The sequence below is a fragment of the Oncorhynchus keta genome, unplaced genomic scaffold, assembly GCF_023373465.1.
Source record: "Oncorhynchus keta strain PuntledgeMale-10-30-2019 unplaced genomic scaffold, Oket_V2 Un_contig_5916_pilon_pilon, whole genome shotgun sequence".
Classification (NCBI taxonomy): Eukaryota; Metazoa; Chordata; class Actinopteri; order Salmoniformes; family Salmonidae; genus Oncorhynchus; species Oncorhynchus keta.
The window spans coordinates 1,102,158-1,127,169 of record NW_026288583.1 but is presented as its reverse complement, the minus strand read 5'-3'; the positions used below and the strand labels follow the sequence as shown (position 1 = coordinate 1,127,169).

At 42.6% G+C, this 25,012-nt stretch overlaps 1 protein-coding gene across 1 annotated transcript in view; it reads right to left on the bottom strand.

Moving 5' to 3' along the window:
- The window catches only part of adck1 (aarF domain containing kinase 1), a 177,181-nt gene that overhangs the window by 89,040 nt on the left and 63,129 nt on the right, over window positions 1–25,012 (bottom strand). Inside the window, exon 4 of the mRNA XM_035743432.2 lies at window positions 19,011–19,214. Within this exon, the coding sequence (XP_035599325.1) occupies window positions 19,011–19,214 (204 nt within the window). The remainder of the gene's footprint in view (window positions 1–19,010; window positions 19,215–25,012) is intronic.

The following is a 25,012-nucleotide window of genomic DNA, read 5'->3' as shown; positions in this document are numbered from 1 at the left end:
TGCCATGTAAAAAGCTAACGTTTAAGTTCCTTGCTCAGAACATGAGAACATATGAAAGCTGGTGGTTCCTTTTAACACGAGACTTCAATATTCCAAGGTAAGAGGTTTTAGGTTGTAGTTATTATAGGAATTATGGGACTATTTCCCTCTATACCATTTGTATTTCATTAACCTTTGACTATTCGATGTTCTCATAGGCACTTTAGTATTGCCAGTGTAACAGTATAGCTTTCTTCCCTCTCCTCGCTCCTCCCTGGGCTCGAACCAGCAACACAACGACAACAGCCACCATCGAAGCAGCGGTACCCATGCAGAGCAAGGGGAACAACTACTAGAAGGCTCAGAGCGAGTGATGTTTGAAACGCTATTAGCGCGCGCTAACTAGCTAGCCATTTCACTTCGGTTACACCAGCCTCATCTCGGGAGTTGATAGGCTTGAAGTCATAAACAACAATGCTTGAAGCAGAGCGAAGAGCTGCTTTAAAAAAAAAAAAAAGAAAAAAAAGAAAAATCGTCCAAATCGGTGTCCAAAAATATTAATTTCCGATTGTTATGAAAATCGGCCCTAATTAAATCGGCCATTTCGATTAAACGGTCAACCTCTAGTCTGAAGAATGAGCGGAGCAGGCCCTACTGTTGGGAGGGGCAACGAGGAAAACCATTCAAGAAAATGACATGACTTCCTAAAACTGATTATAACCCTAGTTCTGTTTGGCAGTATTATATAGCCTTAAAAAAATGACAAAAATGTCGGAGTAATAAAAAAATTGAAATTATGAGCAGTCAAAATGGCCGGTTTTCGTGTTAAGCCGGAAGGCAGAGACAGTGGCAGAGAGGGATGGCAGACGGAGAGAGGAGTCCGAGTCCCAGGCCCCACCATACATCATGATCACAGACCTGTCAAAACTTACTGGGACCTGTAATGATCGCTACTAGCGCCACTCCACTCTGACCTAAAACTCCATTCACAACTTCTATTGTCTGACCTGCTTAGGAAGTTAAGACAAGAGAGACGGTCCATCAGAACAATAATGGTGGATGGTTGCTCTAGGAGGCATTTGGGTTCAAATAAATCAATAACTAACAATATTGGTTCATTCAAAACAGTGACCTACTGTCAAGATATCATGCTGAACATTTAAACATTGTGAACAACGAACATGTAAAAGCAAAAAGTTCTTCACCCTCCTAGACCAGGGGTGAGCAAACATTTGGCTCGAGGGCCACATCAGAATTTCGAAATTCAACAAAGGGCCACATATGTTTGTTTTTTTACCGAATTGTTTGTCAAAATTAATTTCTACATACTACAATTTCTCCAGCCCACCGGACGTAGCTTGCCCAGCCCTGCCGTGAACTATACAGTGCATTCGGAAAGTAATCAGACCCCTTGACTTTTCCACATTTTGTTACGTTAGAGCCTTATTCTAAAACGTAAACTGTTTTTCCCCTTATCAATCTACACACAATACTCAATGACAAAGCGAAAACAGGTTTAGACATTTTAGCAAACGTATTAAAAAAATGTAAAACAGAAATACCTTGTTTACGTAGGTATTCAAGACCCTTTGCCATGAGACACGAAATTGAGCTCAGGTGCATCCTTTTTCCATGGATCATCCTTGAGATGTTTCTACAACTTGATTAGAGTCCACCTGTGGTAAATTCAATTGATTGGATATGATGTGGAAAGGCACACACTTGTCTATACAAGGTCCTACAGTTGACAGTGCATGTCAGAGCAAAAACCAAGCCATGAAGTCAACAGAATTGTCTGTAGAGCTCCGAGACAGGATTGTTTCGAGGCACAGATCTAAGGAAGGGTACAAAAACATTTCTGTAGCATTGAAGGTCCCTAAGAACACAGTGGCCTGAATAATTCTTAAATGGAAGAAGTTTGGAACCACCAAGACTCTTCCTAGAGCTAGCCGTCTGTCCAAACTGAGCAATCGGGGGAGAAGGGGCCTTGGTCAGGGAGGTGACCAAGAACCAGATGGTCACTCTGACAGAGGTACAGAGTTCTTCAGTGTAGATGGGAGAACCTTTGCAGAAGGACAACCATCTCTACAGCACTCCACCAATCATTTATGGTAGAGTGGCCAGACTGAAGCCAAAGATGAACACAGCAAAGAGAGATACCCTTGATGAAAACCTGCTCAAGCGCACTCGGGATCTCAGACTGGGGTGAAGGTTCACTATCCAATAGACCAACGATCCTAAACTCACAGCCAATACAACACAGGAGTGGCTTCGGGACAAGTCTATGAATTTTCTTGAGTGGCACAGCCAGAGCCCTGACTCGAACCCGATCTAACCTTTTTGGAGAGACCTGAAAATAGCTGTGCAGCGACGCTTCCCATCCAACCTGACAGAGCTTGAGGGGATCTGCAGAGAAGAATGGGAGAAACTCCCTAAATACAGGTGTGCCAAGCATGTAGCGTCATACCAAAGAAGACTCAAGAATGTAGTCGCTGCCAGTACAGAGTAAAGGGCCTGATTACTTGTGTAAATGTAATATCAGTTTAAATTTGTAATGCATTTGCAGAAATTTCCAAAAACCTTGCCGTGTCATTATGGGGTATTGTGTGTAGATTGATGAGGGAAAACATTTTTTAAAACCCTTTTATAATATGGCTGTAACGTAACAAAATGTGGAAAAAGTCAAGGGGTCTGAATACTTTCCGAATGAAATGTACATCATATAGCTCGATAGAATCAAAAGCTTCACTACATATTCACATACTTGCTACTGTTCCCTATACATTCATTCCTGTCATTTACAGTCCATTAGTTCCTGGCTACAGTCCTCCAGACTTAATGATGTTCCTATTCTGTAGTGGGGGAACCCAGTGAGCCTGAGTAGAACAGCATGGTAATGTGAATGTGAGTCTCATAAGCGTGAGCACTGTGCAGATGGAGAGATACAAGTCTGCCGCAGGGAATAGAGGAATGATGATGATGATGATGGAGGGGAGAGCGAGAGAGCGAGAGACAGAAAGAGAGAGAGAGAGAGAGAGAGAGATAATAGTTATGGGGAGGAGAAGAGAAAGAGCAAAAGAGAGAAAGTGACATTGTCTTTATGGTACTACTATGTTAATCTCTTAATATGGAGAGAACAGAGCCAAGAGGCACCCCCTCTGCTTTTCAATCCCCTCTCTACATGTGCCTCAGCGGTATCGTTCTGAAAGCAGTTCGAAAAAAACATTCCAGAGCTATTATCGGAACAATCTAACGCAGTCACGTTCTCAAACGGTTACCTGAACATTCTCAAGCTGCTAAATTCCTATCCAGTCATATTCTAAAAATCTGTTACCGATATATTCTAAAGCAGTCACGTTCTAAAAGCTGTTACAATCTCAAACAGCTGGATTCTTGACAACCCCATAGTGCTTGCTGATAGGCGGAGGAGTGTCTGAGCCATACCAGCGCCACCATAAAAATCATCTCTGCCTTGTACCTCAGGCATAGAGTACCATATGCACAATATCATGGCCTCAGAAGCTGTATTGCTTTATCGACACAGAGGGAGATTGTAAAGCACTTATTCCACAGTAGTAACGGGTACATTGGAAAGCAGCTACATTCTCAAGCTCTCCCTGTGCATTGGAGAGGCCTGTTCAACGTGACAGAGGCTACACCCAACAGCAGACAGGAACTCTGCACGTTCAACGGTCTCTCTACGATCAACTCTAAAATAGTTCCAACACAATGGCGCTGAGATCACTCCGGAGATTAATTTGCTCCGATATGAATGTATTTTTTTGTATAACATTAACAAGTCTTGTAGCGCTATTGTCCCGCCAACCCCTCTTTTACGCTACTGCTACTCTCTGTTCATCATATATGCATAGTCACTTTAACCATATCTACATGTACATACTACCTCAATCAGACCGACTAACCGGTCGGTGCCTGTATGTAGCCGCGCTACTGTATATAGCCTGTCTTTTTACTATTGTTTTATTTCTTTACTTAACCGTTGTTCACCTAACACCTTTTTTTGCACTATTGGTTAGGGGCTGTAAGTAAGCATTTCACTGTAAGGTATTCGGCGCACGTGACAAATAAACTTTAATTTGATGTCCTTTGTCAGGCCAAACATGTTTATCACTAAAAAGCTAGCATCGGTTCCCAAGCTTCCTATAAATTTGTTCAGAGTGATGAACGAGACTGGAGAGTATTATAACGCAACGTGAGACAAGCAGGCTGCCTTTAAACATAGGGTGAATAATGACAATAAAGTATTGACTTTTCGGGTGCTCATATTGCTTTGAAATCAGACATGAATGCTGTCGGTGCCTTGGAGTGTTCTATTCCTGTACTGCCTCAGAAAAAGATGTGTGAAGGGCTAACGTTCATGTTTGAGTGTTAGGTCAGGAGTGAGACTATCAGGTTCAAACTCATCATTAAATCATGCGATTATGAATTATATAACTACAGTATGTGGGACTGATACTGTTCTCATGTGTAGTCCCCATAATCATTGTATCGATGGAAACGACTTAATTATGCAAATATGCCAAACTGTGATAAAGTCCTGGTAAAACCACATGTATTGCCAGAGTGGAACATCTAGGAATCCTTAATCAGTTGTAGATCTTACCCTCAACAGCCTAGGGAGCATTCTGCCCACGTGCTTGGGGCACCACACCTTGGCCATAGAATAAGGCTCACCATTTATGTTAATTTCACTGATTATCAAATATGCAAATGTGTTTTAATTTGGCGAAACAGCATATAGCAGAGCCATGCGTTTAGTTTGGCGAAACGGCATATAGCAGAGCCATGCTTTTAGTATGGTGAAACGGCATATAGCAGAGCCATGCTTTTAGTTTGGTGAAACGGCATAGCAGAGCCATGCTTTTTTAGTCTTTTCACTAGAGAGGAGAGCTGACAGCTTGTGGAGCCAACAGTAAGCACCAGTCCAGATACACACAGTGGGACTGCATATGTCACCACAAATGGTACTAGGGGGGGAAATAAACAAAATGGAAACAGTGCAAAAACGGAAGGAAAAAAAAGAACGCACTCCTCTCAAAGAGCCAACTGGTTTACTGTATTCATCAACACTGCTTCTTCTCAAGCTGTTCCATGACACACACTGTGACAGACTGTTGAGTGTGCAGAGAGAATATTCATTTCTAAACTCTAACGAAGGACTGTTTGTTCGATTATACATTTTTTAGCATAAAACTTCAATCAAGTGCAGTGTATTTGGAAAGCATTCAGACTGTCCCTTTTGCCACATTACAGGTTTATTCTAAAATGGATTACACACTTTTCCCCCGTCAATCTACACAAAATACCCCATAATAACATAGCAAAAAACAGTTTTTTAGAAATGTATGCTAATTTCTTAAAAATAAAAACAGAAATACGTTATTTACATAAGTATTCAGACACTTTGCTATTAGACTCGAAATTGAGCTAAGATGCATCCTGCTTCCATTGATCATCCTTGAGATGTTTCTACAACTTGGAGTCCACCTGTGGTAAATTCAATTGATTGGATATGATTTGTAAAAGGCACACACCTGTCTATATAAGGTCCACAGTGCATGTCAGAGCAAAAACCAAGCCCTAAGGTCAAAGGAATTATCCGTAGAGCTCAGAGGTACAGGGAAGGGTACTTAAAAATGCCTGCCGCATTAAAGGTCCCCAAGAACACAGTGGCCCAAATAATTTTTAAATGGAAGCAGTTTGGAACCACCAAGACTCTTCCTAGAGCTGGCCGCCCAGCCAAACTGAACAATCGGGGGAGAAGTACCTTGGTCAGGGAGGGGACCAAGAACCCAATGGTCACTCTGTGGAGATGGGAGAACCTTCCAGAATGACAACCATCTCTGCAGCACTCCACTAATCAAGCATTCATGGTAAAGCCAGACGGAAGGCACTCCCCAGTAAAAGGCACATGACAGCTCACTTGGAGTTTGATAATAAAGGAACCTAAAGGACTCAGACCATGAGAAACAAGATTCTCTGGTCTAAGATTGAATGCCAAGCCTCAATGCCAGGAGAAAAACTGGCACCATCCCTACAGTGAAGCATGGTGGTGGCAGAATCATGCTGTGGATATGTTTTTCAGTGGCAGGGACTGGGAGACTAGTCAGGATTGAGGGTAAGATTAGCGGAGCAAAGAACAGATACATATTTGATGAAAATCTGCTCCAGAGCACTCAGGACCTCAAGACTGGGGCAAAGGCTCACCTTCCAACAAGACAACGACCCGAAGCACACAGCCAAGACAACGCAGGAGTGGCTTCGGGACAAGTCTCTGTATGTCCTTGAGTGGCCCAGCCAGAGCCTGGAATTGAACCCAATTGAACCTCTCTGGAGAGACCTGAAAATAGCTGTGCAGCGACGCTACCCATCCAACCTGACAGAGCTTGAGAGGATCTGCAGAGAATAATGGGAGAAACTCCTTAAATACAGGTGTGCCAAGCATGTAGCGTTATACCCAAGAAGACTCGAGAATGTAGTCACTGCCAAAGATTGCTTCAACAAAGTAAAGGATCTGAATAGTTATGTAAAACGGGATTTCAGTTTATTTGTAATAAATTTGAAAATTCTAATAACCTGTTTTTTTTGTCATTATGGAGTATTGCGTTTAGATTCATGAGGAAAAACGCTATTTAATCAACTTTAGAATAAGGCTGTAACATAAAAATTTCAGCCACACCCGTTGCTGACACGTGTATAAAATCGAGCACACAGCCATGGAATCTCCATAGACAGATATTGGCAGTAGAATGGCCTTACTGAAGAGCTCAGTGACTTTCAACGTGGCACCGTCATAGGATGCCACCTTTCCAACAAGTCAGTTCATCAAATTTCTGCCCTGCTTGAACTGCCCCGGTCAACTGTTCGTCGGGAGCTCCATAAAATGGGTTTCCATAGCCGAGCATCCGCACACAAGCCTAAGATCACCATATGCAATGCCAAGCATCGGCTGGAGTGATGTAAAGTCTGCTGCCTTTGGACTCTGGAGCAGTGGATACGTGTTCTCTGGAGTGATGAAGCAAGCTTCATCATCTGGCAGTCTGATGGACGAATCTGGATTTGGCAGATGCTAGGAGAACGCTACCTGCCAAAACGCATAGTGAAAAATGTCAAGTTTGGTGGAGGAGGAATAATGGTCTGGGGCTGTTTTTCATGGTTCGGGCTAGGCACCTTAGTTATAGTGAAGGAGAATATGAACGCTACAGCATACAATGACACTGTAGACGATTCTGTGCTTCTGACTTTGTTGCAACAGTTTTAGGGAAGGCCCTGTCCTATTTCAGCATAACAATGCCCCCGTGCACAAAGCGAGGTCCACACAGAAATTGCTTGTTGAGATCGGTGTGGAGGAACTTGACTGGCCTGTACAGAGCCCTGACCTCAACCCCATCGAACACCTTCGGAATGAATTGGAACGCCGACTGAGAGCCAGGCCTAATTGCCCAACATCAGTGCCTCCAATCACTAATGCTCGTGGCTGAACAGAAGCAAGTCCCCGCAGCAATGTTCCAACATCTAGTGGAAAGCCTTGTCAGAAGAGTAGAGGCTGTTATAGTAGCAAAGAGGGGGACCAACTCCATATTAATGCCCATGATTTTGGAATGAGATGCTACATGAGGTGTCTACATACTTTTGGTCATCTAGTGTATATGTTTTGTCTTTCAATAAGTGTTGTTGTTTAAAGTCTGGATAGGGACATTTTAGTTAAGTGCTGCCCTTCTACTCAATAGCCTACTTAATCATTGCTTTGAACTGCTGAATGCTCAGTACATGTGACTGAAGTATTGGAGCATGGACTTGGACTGTAATACTTGGTGGCAGTGTCTGTTGGGAGGGGGGTATTTTTCTTCACCTCTTCCAGGCAATCAGCAATTAGTGTTAGCACTTCAATCAAGCGCCGGTGTTGCCGCCCGAAACAAAGACGGTCTGCTGAGTTATTTGAGGAAGGCTTCACACGACTCTCTTCTCATTTTGCTCTTTTGTACTCCTCCCACTCCTCTCCCAGTGGCTGAAACCCTTCTCATCTAGTCTACCCTGCACGCACAACCCTTGTGGAATTGGAACTGCCGATAGGCGGTCAACAAGGCTGACTTCCTCGGTCTTTGTCACCCTAAAGTCCCTTGACTTTCTGGCCCCTGTCGAAGACATGGATTACCCCAGAGAACACTACACTGCTACTCCAGCTGCTCTCTCATCATGTCATCTCATAGTCCAAGAGCATATGGTTGTCGTAGTGGTGGCACAGGGCTACTCATTTCTCCTTTTCCCCCACTCTCTCACCTGTCCATCTCCTCATTTGAATTCCATGCTGTCACTGTCACTTGTCCACTCAAGCTTAACATTGGTTGTCAAATATCACCCACCAGGTGCCCTTGGGGAGTTCTTCAATGAGCTTGACACCTTGATAAGCTTATTTCCCGACGATGGCAACAGCTCATCTTACGGGCGACGTCAACTTCCTTATGCCTGACTTAAACTAATTTCTTTGCCTCTTTTGACCACACCCTTTTCCCAGTCCCCTCCCACTTACAAGGCAGGCAATACACTTGACCTCATCTACACTAGAGGCTGTTTGCTTACTAATCTCACCGCAACCCCCCCAGGTCTCTGATCACAAATGTGTTTATTTTTCTCTCACTCTCTCCTCCAACCCTACCCACTAAGCCCCCACCCAGATGGTCATGTGACGTTGCAATCTAAACTCTTCTATCCTATCAGCTCTCCCTTCTGCTAAATCCTTCTCCCTCCTGTGTCCTGACTCTGCCTCTTTGACCCTACTCTCCTCCCTTTCCGCCTACTTTGACTTCCACTGTCCCCTTTCCTTCTACACGGCTCAAACTTCCCCTCCCGCTCCGTGGCTGAATGACTCACTGCGTGCACATAGAAAATGAAAGATAACTTCCGTTGGACATATCAACCTTCCACTCTCTATCCACATTCTCTTCTTCTGTATCTGCTGCTAAAGCCACCTCCTATCACTCTAAATTCCAAGCCTCTGCCCTAACACTTACATATGATAATATGTTTTGTGAACAAGTGTTACATTTTGTCATTATAATAAGGTTGGTAGCAACATGTGAAACTATAAAACCCACAATGCAACGCTCTCTCTTTGGGCTTGCTGGCTCGCTAATATCAGAACGTGAAATAGTAGTTAGTGCAGTTTGTTTAGGTGATTTTACAGCTATCAATTTAGGATCCTACGATCTCACCCTGTTCAACCTGCAGAGTTTGACATTCGCTGCGGCACCATGCAATGGTGCATTGCATGGTGCCGCAGCGAATGGGCTAAAGAGGCAGACAAATAGGAAACATGTGTTAGAAGAGTGCCTTTATCCCAGTGCTACGTCATACCAGCCAAATTTATGTCTGCTTGAACAGCAATAGCTCAGATACACATGAAAACATGATATGACCCAGAGAATCGATAGAACATTGCTCAGAGATGCACAAAAACAGCATAACTTTCAAAATGGGTGAATCTTTACTTTAAATAAGACAGTCTTATCAGTATTTTTTTTACGCGCATTTGTCTTTTCTTACTACTACTGACTTGAGGAAAATATTTATTACTAAGACTGCGATAGCACGTGTAGACTAAATCGATCTCTGGAAAATAGTTACTAAAATGTAAATGTAAAATATGTAGGAAGGGGTTGTATAGGATAGTGTGTGGTGTAGGATGGGGTTGTTCTAGGCTATGGCAGGTCACTTGCTAACGCCCAGCGTTTGGCAGTGAGAAAGAGGATGATGAGTCACAAGAGGAAGAGCCCAAAGAGCCCATATGGAGACAGGAAGGACAGGGTGAGCATGCCCTCTTTGTGGCCGTGGGTAGATGGAGGCGGTGTGTGTTGGGTGGAACAGAAGCCATCTTGTCACACTCATATAGCCCGACACAACAAGACAACACGCTGCTGCCAAGCACACTGACATGTGTTGGTGATATTTTGGAATCCAATCCTTATAAAGCATGTTCTTCTCTTTTATCCAAGGCTGGCACCGTTCAGGCAGTGTTAAATGATGTGACCGGACACAGATGGACACAGATAGGGAGGGGGGCGGGGGGGGGGTCCTATCTTATTAGATAGCATTGTGTGTTTATAATGGACTTCACAGTTGATGCATCACCTCTGGATGTCCAGTCCACATAAAATCATTAAAGTGACGATAGAGGTTTTAAATATACTTCTGAAAGTAGCACTCACAAGCCAAAAAGGGTCCAGGAAAATGTTGCAATTGTCTACAACGTCATCTGTTTTGTATGATATGTAACGTCCTGAAGATTGTATATATGTTTCCAATTCGTACAATATGTTACGAGTTTGTAAGTGCTTAAGATCCCGTTCAATCTCTTGAAGACTAAAACAGCAAGACACACGCCATTAGGGAGACGATGCTCAGCTGGCTGCAAGTTTCAAGTTCTGTTACATGTATGGGGAGAGTGGGGTTAGTTGAGCCACCGCTTTTTTCAAAGAAACCAGACACAAAATGAATCACATGAGCAAATATTTAGGAAGACTCCGTTCATTTCATGGAGTCTGTGAAGGAAGAAACCACATGGGAAAAGTGGTAACCAAGTTAGGTCCAAAAAAGGATTTTCACAAATTCAATTTAATTTGTGTAATAGGTTTCATGATGCTTGCATCCAAACCAAAGATTGTTTTATACATCAGTTTGGGTCTCTATAAGCTAAAATATGAAGTCGGAAACCAAGCATGAAAGTTCATCCTTAACTGTCTTAGTGTAATATAGTCAAAATGTTTGCCATGTGGTAAGTTGAGCCAATGGTCACCATAGCACATAGAAATTATTATTAGTAGTTAGTCTTGTCGAAGGCCGAGAGCCGTGCGTCCTCCGAAACATAACCCAACAAAGCCACACTGCTTCTTGACAAAATGCCCACTTAACCCAGCCGTATCAATGTGTCGGAGGAAATACAGTACACCTGGCGACCGTGTCAGTGTGCACTGCACCTGGCCCGCCACAGGAGTCGCTAGTGCACGATGGGACAAGGACATCCCTGCCGGCCAAAGCTTCCCCTAAACCGGACGACGCTGGGCCAATTGTGCGCCACCCCATGGGTCTTCCGGTCGCGGCCAGCTGTGACAGAGCCTGGACTTGAACCCAGAATCTCGAGTGGCACAGCTATCACTGCGATGCAGCACCTTAGACCGCTGCACCACTCGGGAGGCCCTTTGGTATTCAGTAGAGGTCGACCGATTATGATTTTTCAACGCCGATACCGATTATTGGAGGACCAAAAAAAAGTGGCCGATTTTGTTTATTTATTTGTAATAAAGACAATTACAACAATACTGAATGAACACTTACTTTAACTTAATATAATACAACAATAAAATCAAATTTAGCTTCAAATAATGAAACATGTTCAATTTGGTTTAAATTATGCAAAAACAAAAGTGTTGGTGAAGAAAGTAAAAGTGCAATATGTGCTATGTAAGAAAGCTATATGAAAGCTGGTGGCTCCTTTTAACATGAGTCTTCAATATTCCCAGGTAAGAAGTTTTAGGTTGAAGTTATTATAGGAATTACGGGACTATTGACTATTCGATGTTCTTATAGGAACGTTAGTATTGCCAGTGTAGCTTTCTTCCCTCTCCTCGCTCCTCCCTGGGCTCGAACCAGCAACACAACGACAACAGCCACCATTGAAGCAGCATTACCCATGCAGAGCAAGGGGAACAACTACTCGAAGGCTCAGAGCGAGTGACGTTTGAAACGCTATTAGCGCACGCTAACTAGCTAGCCATTTCACTTCGGTTACACCAGCCTCATCTCGGGAGTTGATAGGCTTGAAGTCATAAACAGCGCAATGCTTGACGCACAACGTAGAGCTGCTGGCAAAATGCACGAAAGTGCTGTCTGAATGCATGTAGATACTTAGATACTTGTATGCTCAGTCATATTATATGCAATGCAGGACACGCTAGATAATATCTAGTAATAACTACACATGGTTGATGATAACTAGTGATTATGTGATAGACTAGTGATAGATTGTTTTTTATAAGATAAGTTTAATGCTAGCTAAACAACTTACTTTGGCTTACTGCATTTGCGTAACAGGCAGTCTCCTTGTGGAGTGCAACGAGAGGGAGGCAGGTCGTTATTGCGTTGGACTTGTTAACTGTAATGTTGCAAGATTGGATCCTCAGAGCTGAAAAGGTGAAAATCTGTCGTTCTGCCCCTGAACAAGGCAGTTAACCCACCGTTCCTAGGGAGCAATTGAAAATAAGAATGTGTTCTTAACTGACTTGCCTAGTTAAAAAAGGTATAAAAAAAATATATATATATAAAAACATATTTAAAAAAAATAAATAAATCGGCGCCCAAAAATACCGATTTCCAATTGTTATGAAAACTAGAAAATCGGCCCTAATTAATCGGCCATTCCGATTAATCGGTCGACCTCTAGTATTCAGACTTACCTTAGTAAGGCGCTCTGCAGGTGTGGCTACCTTGCGCACTCAGAATATATTTCATTCAACCGATGAAATCCCTCCCACTTGGAGTTTTCATTCAAAGGGGGTTTCACTACATTTATTTTAAGCCAGCTCTTTAAATATGGTGAACTTTGGTTATAATTTTGTCAACAGAAAAGGTTCATAATATAGAGATCAATGAAATAAAGCCATCTATGCACATTTGTCTCCGTTTCAGCACCAACTGGTAGATAAAAAAAAAAACTCTGATCTTGTAGATTACTTAGGCACATTTTAGGATTAGGAAAGTATGAATCATTTAAAAAAAGTTGAGAGCTTTACTCATGACATACTGTATATTGAAGAATAATAAATAGTGGGTTGATTCATCCTGAAAGTTGACATATTCAAGTTCAATCCATGAAATATTGGAAGATGAAAAAAAAAAAGTGTACAATAGGGATTCAACACATTCCTATAAATCTACCCTAATTCTCACTAATCATGGAACTGTTGACAACGGTAACATGACAACGGTAAAACAGCAACTCGGCAGGGTCAGCCCTACAGACGCCTACAGCTTGGGTCTCCAAATTTCATCCAGGCAAATTATAAAAAGGGCCCACAATTACAATTCTGAATAACATGACAGCTATTTCTAGCCTATTTCACTACGCAATACATCACGTTGATATTATTTTCAGTTTGCTTCCATATGGCTGGTTTCACATACAGGCATCATAAGGAAAAATGACCTTAAAATAATAGCTGTGCGTATTTACAATCCCCTTCTCTCTTATCAATAGATATTATCGAGTTGTAAATTACAGTGCACGGACAATGGTGTTATTTCTAATCAGAAAAAAATTAAGTAAATGCTTTTTCCACCTTGAAACGGGTGGGATTTGCTAGACCTTATTCATCGTTTCCTCGCACGTAAAGGTGGTGGCATTATTGGGGGGAATTAAGTCAAGGTCAGAATACGGCGTATCTGTATACACACCTCCCAAACACACCATTTATTTGAGCACCCATGAATAGTGGGTGAATAGCATGCTATTCTCAAGCTTAAGTTCAAGGTCAGAATACGAAGAGAGAGAAAAGCTCATAAAGGAAATAATGTTCCATTTACGCACGCTCAACTCTAAACTGGACCTGGGCCAATATGCAAAGTATTTTTGTAATGTGTCATGCAATATGAACTCAAGATGGAGCATTTTTATTGTTACAGAGCAGACATCATCATGCCCCGTATATACAAACACAAAACAGGAAGGGGTCTATCCCCTCTTGAGGTTCTTGAGAGAGCAGCCAAGGACTTGAGAGAAGGGAAGAAGTCCATTCAAGCAGCAATCAAGAGATGAAAATAAAATGGACTGAATGACACAGAAGGGGTGACAATAAAAAATTAAACATCTGCCTGTACAAAAGAGAGGCCATGATAGCAGGGCACACACGGGGTCTGAGCTTCCTAAACCTATCAAGAATCTCAGAGACCAGTTTCATGGGCTTTAGTAGCCTCAAATGATGAGAACTTGTCTATGAATTGGCACATTGAAACAACATCCCTGTCCCAGACAACTGGTCAAGGAATGGAAGAATAAGAGATATTGAACAGAGATGTACACTGAGGGTACAAAACATTAGGAACACCTGCTCTGTCAATGGCATAGACAGAACAGATTAATCCAAGTGAGCGCTGTGATCCATTATTGATGAATCTTGTTAAATCCACTTCAATAGGTGTAGATGAAGGGGAGGAGACGGGGTTAAAGAAGGATGCTTAAACCTTGAGACGTGGGTTGTGCATGCGTGCTATTCAAAGGGTGAATGGGCAAGACAAAATTCTTCAGTGAATTTGAACGCGGTATGGTAATAGGTGCCAGGCACACCGGTTTCAGTGTGTCGAGAACTGCAACGTTGCTGGGTTTTTCACACTCAACAGTTTCCCGCGAATATCAAGAATGGGCCATCACCCAATGGACATCCAGACAACTTGACACAACCGTGGAAAGCATTGGAGTCAACATGGGCCAGCAACCCTGTAGAACATTTGACACCTTGTAGAATCCATGCCCCTACGAAATGAGGCTGTTCTGAGGGGAGAGGGGGGTGCAACTCAATATAAGGAAGGTATTCCTAATGTTTTCTACACTCAGTGTAAATCTGAAGGGATGCATACATTTACGATATACAATATACCACACCCCCATTCCATGAATCAACCAGCACCATCACCCACTGTCCCAAAGGCAGCTCAACTTACCCTGTCCCTATTCTCCACCTACCCCATACCCGGGAAAGTTGTGCCAAACTATGTTTTCAAAACTGTCATGTTTACATGAATTCTGATTATTTCCAGGGATACACAACATCCTGAAATATACTGAATGTGCAAGACATTAAAAACCATCTTCCTAATATCGAGTTGTGCGATTGAAGTGGATTTAACAAGTGACATAAATAAGGGGTAGATCTTATCAAGCATTCAACTGTTCAGTCGATGTCATGGAAAGAGCAGGTGTTCTTAATGTTTCGTACACAGTGCATATGTAGACATCTTTGTTGTTGGAAAGAATAGTAGATTTCCCTTGACGCAGTGATGCTGAATGTAAAATGCACAATAAAAGGTAATAATATAGATCAGAAATGAAACAAGTGAAATGCGAGAGAAGAGAAAGAAGAAAAGAAACACGAAAACGCCATGTCTTATATACAGATCAGTGCAGTACCATTATTCCAATGTAGAGGGTGCTGGAGGGATTGAGGAAGGAATGTACATGTAAACGGGGTAAAAGTGGCAGAATAAATACCAAATGGTCATAATAATCGTATTAAACAATATAGCAGCAACAAATGGTAATATTAAATCACTATAATCAAACTATGGCAGCAGCATACCTTCAGAAAGTATTCATACCCCTTCACATATTACACATTTTGTTGTGTTACAGCCTGAATTCAAAATTGATTCAATTGATTTGGTTTTCCCACCCATCTTATCACATTACCCCATAATGACAAAGTGAAAACATGTTTAGACATTTTTGCAAATGGATTGAAAATGAAATAAAGTAATCTAATTTACATAAGTATTCACACCTGTGAGTAATACATTGTAGCAGCACCTTTGGCAGAGATTACAGCTGAGAGACTTTTTAGGTAGGTCTCATAAGAGCTTGCCACACCTGGATTGCCTAACATTAAACCATTATTCTTTTCAAAATTATTCAAAGCTCTGTCAAATTGGTTGCTGATCATTGCTAGAGAACCATTTTCAGGTCTTGCCATAAGATTTTCAACTAGATGCAAGTCAAAACTGTAGCTCAGCCACTCAGGAACATTCATTGTCTTCTTGGTAAGCAACTCCAGTGTAGATTTGGCCTTGTGTTTTAGGTTATTGTCCTGTTGAAAGGTGAATTAATCTCCCAGTGTCTGGTGGAAAGCAGACTGAACCAGGTTTTCCTCAAGGATTCTACCTGTGCTTAGCTCCATTCCGTTTCTTTTTTATCCTGAAAAACTCCACGGTCCTAAACGATTAAACATACCCATAATATGATGCAGTAACCACTATGCTTGCAAATATGGAGAGTGGTACTCCATAATGTGTCATATTGGATTTACCCCCAAAAATGTGCCTTGTTGCAAACAGGATGAATGGTTTGGAATTTTTTTATTCTGTACCAGCGTCTTTTTTTCACTCTGTCAAATAGGTTAATGTTTGGGGGACAGAGATAAGGTAGTCATTAAAAAAAATACTGTTATTGTCCATGCAAATTGTGACCTCCTGAACTTATTTAGGATGTCATAACAAAGGGGTTGAATACTTATTGACTAAAGACATTACAGCTTTTAATTAATTTGTAAAAATAAAAATAAAAATCCACTTTGACATTATGGGGTATTGTGTGTAGGACAATGACAAAAGAAATCTAAAATGTAATCAATTTTAGATTTTTGACAACAAAATACGGAAAAAGTCAAGGAGTGTGAATACGTTCCGAAGTCACTACGTGGTGCTCCTCCCTCTATCATACTTCACCCCTCCTTCTCCATAAGTCCCATGATGTGTGTGTGCGTGTATGTGTGAGACACTGATTAATGTGGTTCACTCAGTCAGTAAAGAGGTTGTGCATGAGGGAGCAGCGGCAAAACACAAACACACACTAAACAAACTAATCGAAAAACAAACACTCCTGCCAGCCACTGAACGCTCCCTTCCTGCCACAGCAGCAATAGCCTATTTTGAGCCAACTTGAAGCCTGAACAATTCCTAATTCAAGCACACATCTTTAGTATTAATCTAAAATTCATAAAAACAAGGACTTTTACGGCCCAAATAATAAAAGTATAATTTCTCCAAGAGGCACACCTTCTTCAAGGATGCTACAGGGTGCAGGTCTTAACAGTCTGCTAGAGCGAGACGTGCTCTGGCTTTTAACAGAAAAGGAGGGTCAAATGTTGTATTTCGGTGGTGCATTTGGTAAATCTGGAGGATTAAAAAGAAACACACAGAGACGGAGAGAGAAGGAGTTAAAAATTCTGCCCCAAGTCTGCTCTCAGGAAGTGATGTCTTAAGCAGTAAACCTGCATGAAACACATTGTAGGCCCTCTGAACATAATAACTTTGGCCTTGTCCATGGCCATGTGACAGAGTTCAGGCCTTAGCACATCAATGGTATAGTAGAATTACAAAATGTCGCTGGTATGTTTTAGTACCACTCACCCAGGGTAAAAAAATGTAGCTATCTAAAGTACCAGTCCCTTAGTGTCGTTGTGATACCTGACACTCATATTGTGTGTGGCGCAAATACACACACAGTCTATCAGAGGCAACACATTGATAATTCCCTACCCTGTATTTAGAGAGAAGGTATTTACACATATTCAGGAGCAGGAAATGTGTGTGGATGTCACGCATTGCTGCTCGTACAACCTTAATCTCTTCCGAGGCACTGAATGATGATGATGTACCGGGAAAAATCTAGAATAGGCCTGCCAATGAATGCCTTCTCACACAAATAGCCTACCCTGATTTGACTTCATAAGCCGGCTGGAAACAAAGACAAAGTAATATCTGCCGCAGCAGACCTGCAACACACACACACACGAGAGTAATCTGTAAAAAGAGTTCTGAAACTTTTCTAACCATATGAGGAACAACAGACGACTGACAAAGAAATGTCGAGGTAGTTTTCTAATTACCAATAATAAAATAATTTATAATAAAGTAGACAGCTGTTGAAACTTTAAATTCACAATGAACATGTCTTGCATTTATTGACAACTGAACAAAGTTAAATCAATCAAATGTATTTATAAAGCCCTTCTTACATCAGCTGATGTCAAAGTCCTGTACAGAAACCCAGCCTAAAACCCCAAAAAGCAAGCAATGCAGGTTTAGAAGCACGGTGGCTAGGAAAAACTACCTAGAAAGGCCAAAACCTAGGAAGAAACCTAGAGAGGAACCAGGCAATGAGGGGTGGCCAGTCCTCTTCTTGCTGTTCCGGGTGGAGATTATAACAGAACATGGCCAAGATGTTCAAATGTTCATAGATAATAAAAATCACAGTGGTTGTCGAGGGTGCAACAGGTCAGCACCTCAGGAGTAAGGAAGCAGAAATCTGTCAGACATGATAAACTTAAATTCCTCCTCTGACTCACATACTGTAGCTAACACGTGTTTAATGAAAATCTCAGGACAAATGAAGTTAAGCCTGGTACCTTTAATGTTAAGCAGAAGTCTGCTTAAGTGTTTAGTACAGTGCCCCTGGCTGGATGATTTCATCACAGGATCAATGTTAGAGCGTTGGACTAGTAACCGAAAGGTTGCAAGATCGAATCCCTGAGCTGACAAGGTACAAATATGTCGTTCTGCCCCTAAACAAGGCAGTTAACTCACTGTTCCTAGGCCATCATTGAAAATAAGAATAAGATCAGGTCCAGGATCAGTGTTTTGCTGTAAGAGAGAAACAACCTGTCTGTCTGCCTCCAAGCTACACCTCTCTGTGCTATCAATAATTCCTGATCTAAATAGAGCCAGGGGACGTGGGAAACAGCTTTGGCTTTTCAACTGAACAACTCTGTCATAAACAGAGGTGCGTGCATGGAGACAGAGAGATGGAGGAGTAGAAAAGAGGAGAGACTGAGGGATAATTTGGCTGCTGCAGTGAACCCAACTAACCATGACAGGACCATCTAACATGCGCACACACCGAGATCAGAAAGTGACAGAGGGACCAAGGAAAGTCGTGCCCAAATAACAGAACAATTACCTCGTCTCAGATACAGTCTAAAAGACTGTCATAACAAAACAGACACAAGACCCATCTACAGTATAACCAAAATGCTTCTGGAACCAACAGTCCTTATTTAGAACCAAAGTGCTTTCAGAACCAAGGGCCTGATTTACCAAGCTTTTCACCAGACAATCTTCCCACTTGTTTAATTCACAGTGGGATTAAATGCTCAAAAAAGCTGAAAAACTCCACTGTCCCCATATTCACAATCAATAAACATACAAACACATCTACTCCAGGATCTACCACCCACCCCCCCCAGGCCTACCTCCTTCCCCAGTTCTTCTCTGATGACCTGCTGAATCTCCTCCATAGAACTCTGTGGTGCTCTGCTGTGCAGGACTTTGAGGGTGGAGGTGTACTCCTCAGGTAGGAGGTAGTCAAGGGCTCCCAGGTGTTGACCCACCTTGATGAAGGTGCCTCTGTTGGCGCAGCACAGGTTACACAGTCTCTCAGCTGACCGACGGTGCACCTGCAGGGGGGGAGGGAGAACACGTCATTGGAATAATGGTTGACTACTCATCATCGTCCTCCATTTCATTGTCATCGTTGTAATCATCAACATCATGGCCATGAGTCAAGGTCATCATAGTCAACGTCGTCATTGTTAGCGGCAGTGTCATGAACGCCATCATCGTTATAAAAACAGACTCAGTTTTGTACCAACAGGGCATGAAAATAGATGGCAAATACAAAAACACACACACGTTCAGCATTATCTCTCAAGCACATTGTTGCATCTGAAGGGCCGTTAAGTGTAATGTGATTTCCATGCCGTGTGTGAACCAGCTGGTGGAGTTGATAATGTCGCTCTCCTGGGACCTGTGCAAATAAAGGGGCGTGAAATGAGCTCCCTTTAGCCCTTTACCCCTGCCAAAAACACACAGGCTCTTCCTGCAACCCCCTGTACCCTTCTGTAACCCCCTTAACCGTCAGGGGACCACTCCACATCAGCACCGTCTGGGAACAGAGGCTCACTTCATTATATGACTTCTCCTTTAGCCAGTCAGATGTGGCTATATGGATGCCAGCTAGCATTAGATATCAACCACTGTAGCACTAGCCATCAGCTAGCATCAGCTACCATTGGCAATCATCTACTAGTCATCAATTAGCATCAGCCTTTCCATCTGCTAACATCAGCCATCCTATTGTAACGGAGTTAAGAACATACAGTAAGCTCACTCAAGTTTCCAGTTTTAATAGTCATATGCACAGGATGCACATGGTATACGAAATGATCACTTGCCGGTTCCCTCTCGACAATGCAACAACGATAAGAAATTTTAAACAAAAAAACTCCAAAGCTAGCTTGCAATGTCAGATGGAGCCATCCAAGAAGTACCTTTTGGGTAGCTCAACCCGTTGAAACGCTGTTAAGGCGTATGGTCTGGCGCCGACAGAGATGGCCGCCTCGCTTCGCGTTCCTAGGAAACTGCCGTATTTTGTTTTTTTTAATGTTATTTCTTACATGGTTTCCCCAGGAAATCTTAGGTTTTATTACATAGTCGGGAGGAACTATAAGAGCAATGGCAACTCACCAACATTACGACCAGGAATAGGACCTTCCCGAAGTGGATCCAATGTTTGGTCCACCACCCAGGACAAAGGATCGGATGCCAGCCGGCAACCCAAAACAACGGCGCCGCAGAAGGGGCAGACGGAGCGGTCTTTCTTGTCAGGCCCCGTAGGCAGGCACATTGTGCACCGCTCCCGAGCATACTAATCGCCAATGTCCAGTCACTTGACAACAAGGTAGACAACATCAAAGCAAGGGTTGCCTTCTAGAGAGACAGAGACTAACATTCTTTGTTTCACGGAAACATGGCTCACTTGAGAGACGCTATCGGAGTTGGTACAGCCACCTGGTTTCTTCACGCATCGAGCCGCCAGAATCAAGCATCTCTCTGGTAAGAAGAAGGGCGAGGGGGGGTGTGCCTTATGATTAATGAGACGCGGTGTGATCACAACAACAAACCGGAACTCAAGTCCTTTTGTTCACCTGACATAGAATTCCTTACAATCAAATGTACTGCATTATCTGCCAAGAGAATTCTCTTTGTTTATAATCACAGTTGTGTATATTCCCCCCCAAGCAGACACCGACGGCCCTGAAAGAACTTCATTTGACTATGTAAAATGGAAACCACATATCCTGAGACTGCATTTATTGTAGCTGGGGATTTGAACAAGGCTAATCTGAAAATAAGGCTCCCTAAATTTTACCAGCATATCGATTGCACGACCCGGGCTGGCAAAACCCTGGATCATTGTTATTCTAACTTCCGCGGTGCATATAAAGCCTTCCACCGCCCTCCTTTCGGAAAAGCTGACCACGACTTCATTTTGTTGCTGCCAGCCTATAGACATACTAAAACAGGAAGCACCCGTGATCAGGTCTGTGCAACGCTGGTCCAACCAATCGGATTCCACGCGTCAAGATTGCTTCTATCACGTAGACTGGGATATGTTCCGCATAGCGTCGAAACAACAACATTGATGAACACGCTGATTCGGGGAGTGAGTTCATTAGCAAGTGCATCGGTGATGTTGTACCCACAGCGTCTATTAAAACATTCTCCAACCAGAAACCGTGGATTGGTGCCAGCATTCATTCAGGGCAAGGTGACCAGAAATATGACCGAATACAAACAGTGTAGCTATTCCCTCCAAGGCAATCAAACAAGCTAAGCGTCAGTATAGAGACAAAGTAGAGTTGCAATTCAACGGCTCAGACATGAGAGGTAGGTGGCAGGGACTACAGTCAATCACAGACCTACAAAAGAAAAACCAACCGCGTCGCGGACCACGTCTTGCTCCCAGACAAACTAAACAATTTCTTTGCTCGCTTTGAGGAAAACACAGTGCAACTGACACAGCCCGCTACCAAAACTTCACTGCAGCAAACGTGAGTAAAAGATTTAAATGTGTTAACCCTCGCAAGGCTGCAGGCCCAGACGGCATCCCCGGCCGCGTCCTCAGAGCATGTGCAGACCAGCTGGCTGGTTATAGAATCAATCCTTATCCCAGTCTGCTGTTCCCACATGCTTCAAGAGGGCCACCATTGTTCCTGTTCCCAAGAAAGTGAAGGTAACTGAGCTAAATGACTATCTCCCCGCAGCACTCCCTTCCGTCATCATGAAGTATTTTGAGAGACTAGTCAAGGACCATATCACCTCCACCCTACCTGACACCCTAGACCCACTCCAATTGGCTTACCGCCCCAATGGGTCAAGACGACACAATCACAATGATACTGCCCTAACCCATCTGGACAAGAGGAATACCCATGTAAGAATGCTGTTCATCGACTACAGCTCAGCATTTAACACCATAGCACCCTCCAAACTTGTCATTAAGCTCGAGACCCTGGGTCTCGACTTCCTGACGGGCCGCCCCCAGGTGATGAGGGTAGGTGACAACATCTCCAACCTGCTGATCCTCAACACTGGGGCCCCACAAGGGTGCGTTCTCAGCCCTCTCCTGTACTCCCTGTTCACCCATGACTGCGTGGCCATGCCTGCTTCCAACTCAATCATTAAGTTTGCAGACGACACTGCGGTGGTAGGCTTGATTTCCAACAACAACGAGACGTCCTACAGGGAGGAGGTGAGGGCCCTCGGAGTGTGGTGTCAGGAAAATAACCTCACACTGAATGTCAACAAAACAAACGAGATGATAATGGACTTCAGGAAACAGCAGAGTGAGCAGCCCCCTATCCACATCGACAGGACAGTAGTGGAGAAGGTGGAAAGTTTTAAGTTCCTCAGCATACACATCACAGACAAACTGAAATGGTCCACCCACACAGAGAGTGGAGAAGGCACAGTAGCACCTCTTCAACCTCAGGAGGCTGATGAAATTTGTCTTGTCACCAAAAACACTTAGTAACTTTTACAGATGCACAATCGAGAGCATCCTGTTGGGCTGTATCACCGCCTGGTACCGCAACGGCTCCGCCCACAACCGTAAGGCTCTCCAGAGGGTAGTGAGGTCTGCACAACGCATCACCGGGGCCAAACTACCTGCCCTCCAGGACACCTACACCACCCGATGTCACAGGTAGACCAAAAAGATCAAGGACAACAACCACCCGAGCCACTGCCTGTTCACCCCGCTATCATCCAGAAGGTGAGGTCAGTACAAGTGCATCAAAGCTGGGACCGGGAGACTGAATAACAGCTTCTATCTCAAGGCTATCAGACTGTTAAACAGCCATTACTAACATTGAGTGGCTGCAGCCCACATACTGACTCAACTCCAGCCACTTTAATAATGAAAAATGTATGTAATAAATGTATCACGAGCCACTTTAAACAATGCCACTTTATATAATGTTTACATACCCTACATTACTCATATGTATATTCTGTACTCTATACCATTTACTGCATCTTGCCTATGCCGGTCGGGCATCGCTCATTCATATATTTCTAAGTACATATTCTTATTAATTCATTTACACTTGTGTGTGTGTATAAGGTAGTTGTGAAATTGTTAGGTTAGATTACTTATTAGATATTACTGCATGGTCGGAACTAGAAGCACAAGCATTTCGCTACACTCGCATTAACATCTGCTAACCATGTGTATGTGACAAATACAATTTGATTTGAGAAGATCACTGGTTTGTAGCCCAGTATGGGGCAGTCGAGCAGTGGAGGAAGTTAAACTGTTAGCAGCACATTAACGTCAGTGACACTAGAACTGGCTAAAGTGGACATGTATGCAGTGTGCTCCATTTCTACATGCAGTCGAGCTTCCCTGGTTTCCAGTGTTTCAGTCGTTTGTTGAGGAATGAACATGCTCAAGGCACATGGACAAAAACACAACCACACACTTTAACCCTGCATCATTTAAGCATAATCCTCTCACAATAGGGTGGGTGGGAGATTGGATGGTTGTCCGGTGGGCATTTTAGTGAGTGAGTGAGTGAGTGAGTGAGTGAGTGAGTGAGTGAGTCGGGCCAGATCCACTATAGGCAGCAGCCTCTCCTCTCTCCAACTCTCAGATAATAATAGTTTTATTTTTTAGGGGGTAGATCCGTTTTAATATTGCAGATAGATTGTGGCTTCCATCAATGTAAGGGACACCTGTTAATTGAATTGCATTCCAGGTGACTACCCTGTGAAGCTGGTTGAGAGAATGCCAAGAGTGTGCAAAGCTGTCATCAAGGCAAAGGGTGGCTACTTTGAAGAATCTCAAATATGAAATATACATTTTGATTTATGAAAAAATAAAAAATAAAGTTACTACATGATTCCATGTGTCAAAATAAAGAAAAATCCTTGAATGAATAAGTGTGGACAGTTTGCAGCTAAATCTGCAGAGCTGGGATGGTTGTATCCCCCATATATATATAACATTATACTGGTTGCAAGAACTTTGGAAAATAATTTCAAAGTTTTTAATCTGCCGCTGTTTTGTGTATCAGTTCAAAAACCATGTGCCATGGAATCGGAACAATTAAAAATCTCTTCCACAAGAATTGTGCAATCTTTATGGCACAGCTTTCAATTTTCCGGCCCTTAAATTAAACTGGTACTTTTGATTTATCATCATTTCCTTTAAAGCATGCCCGACAAACAAGTTCCTTACTTTCTCCCCCTTCCACTTACATCTCCATTTTTGCAGTAATGCTGCAATTAGTTGTTGTAATTTTGAGTAGAGCAGACATTTCCATATATTTTTGTTAGCTATGTGTGTGACAACTCAACAGCCCTATTTAGGATATCATTTACAAATATTATACCTTTTTCAATAAATAAATATTTTAGTTTAACCATAATATTTGTTGTAATATTTGTTCTGTCTTTTCCAGGGGATTAAATTGAATTTGCAACCAACTTTATATGGCTTGTTTTAAAAATAGCAATATTTGAGAGATTATTTCATTTTAAAATACCTGAATGTGCGCTTGTAATCTGAATAAAAGGCCATTTTTGAACATCTTACTAAAGCCTTTAGTGAGAGGTCTAACGCTTTAACATTTAAACAATTTCTGCCCTATTCATTATATAAATAGGCCCATTAAATTGTGTCTGGCTTGCCAGGTGTAGGCAAGGCCATAATGTTGATCAGGGTGATTTCTCCACAAATAGACAGGTATTTTCCTTTCCATGGTAGCAAGATCTTATCTTTGTTTGCTAACCTTCTATTAAAATGTGTTGGAATGAGATCATTTCTTTCTTTCAGAATATAAGTAGATAAGTATGTTCACTTCACCGTTAGACCATTTTATTGGTCAACTCCACGGTAATGTAAAAGTTG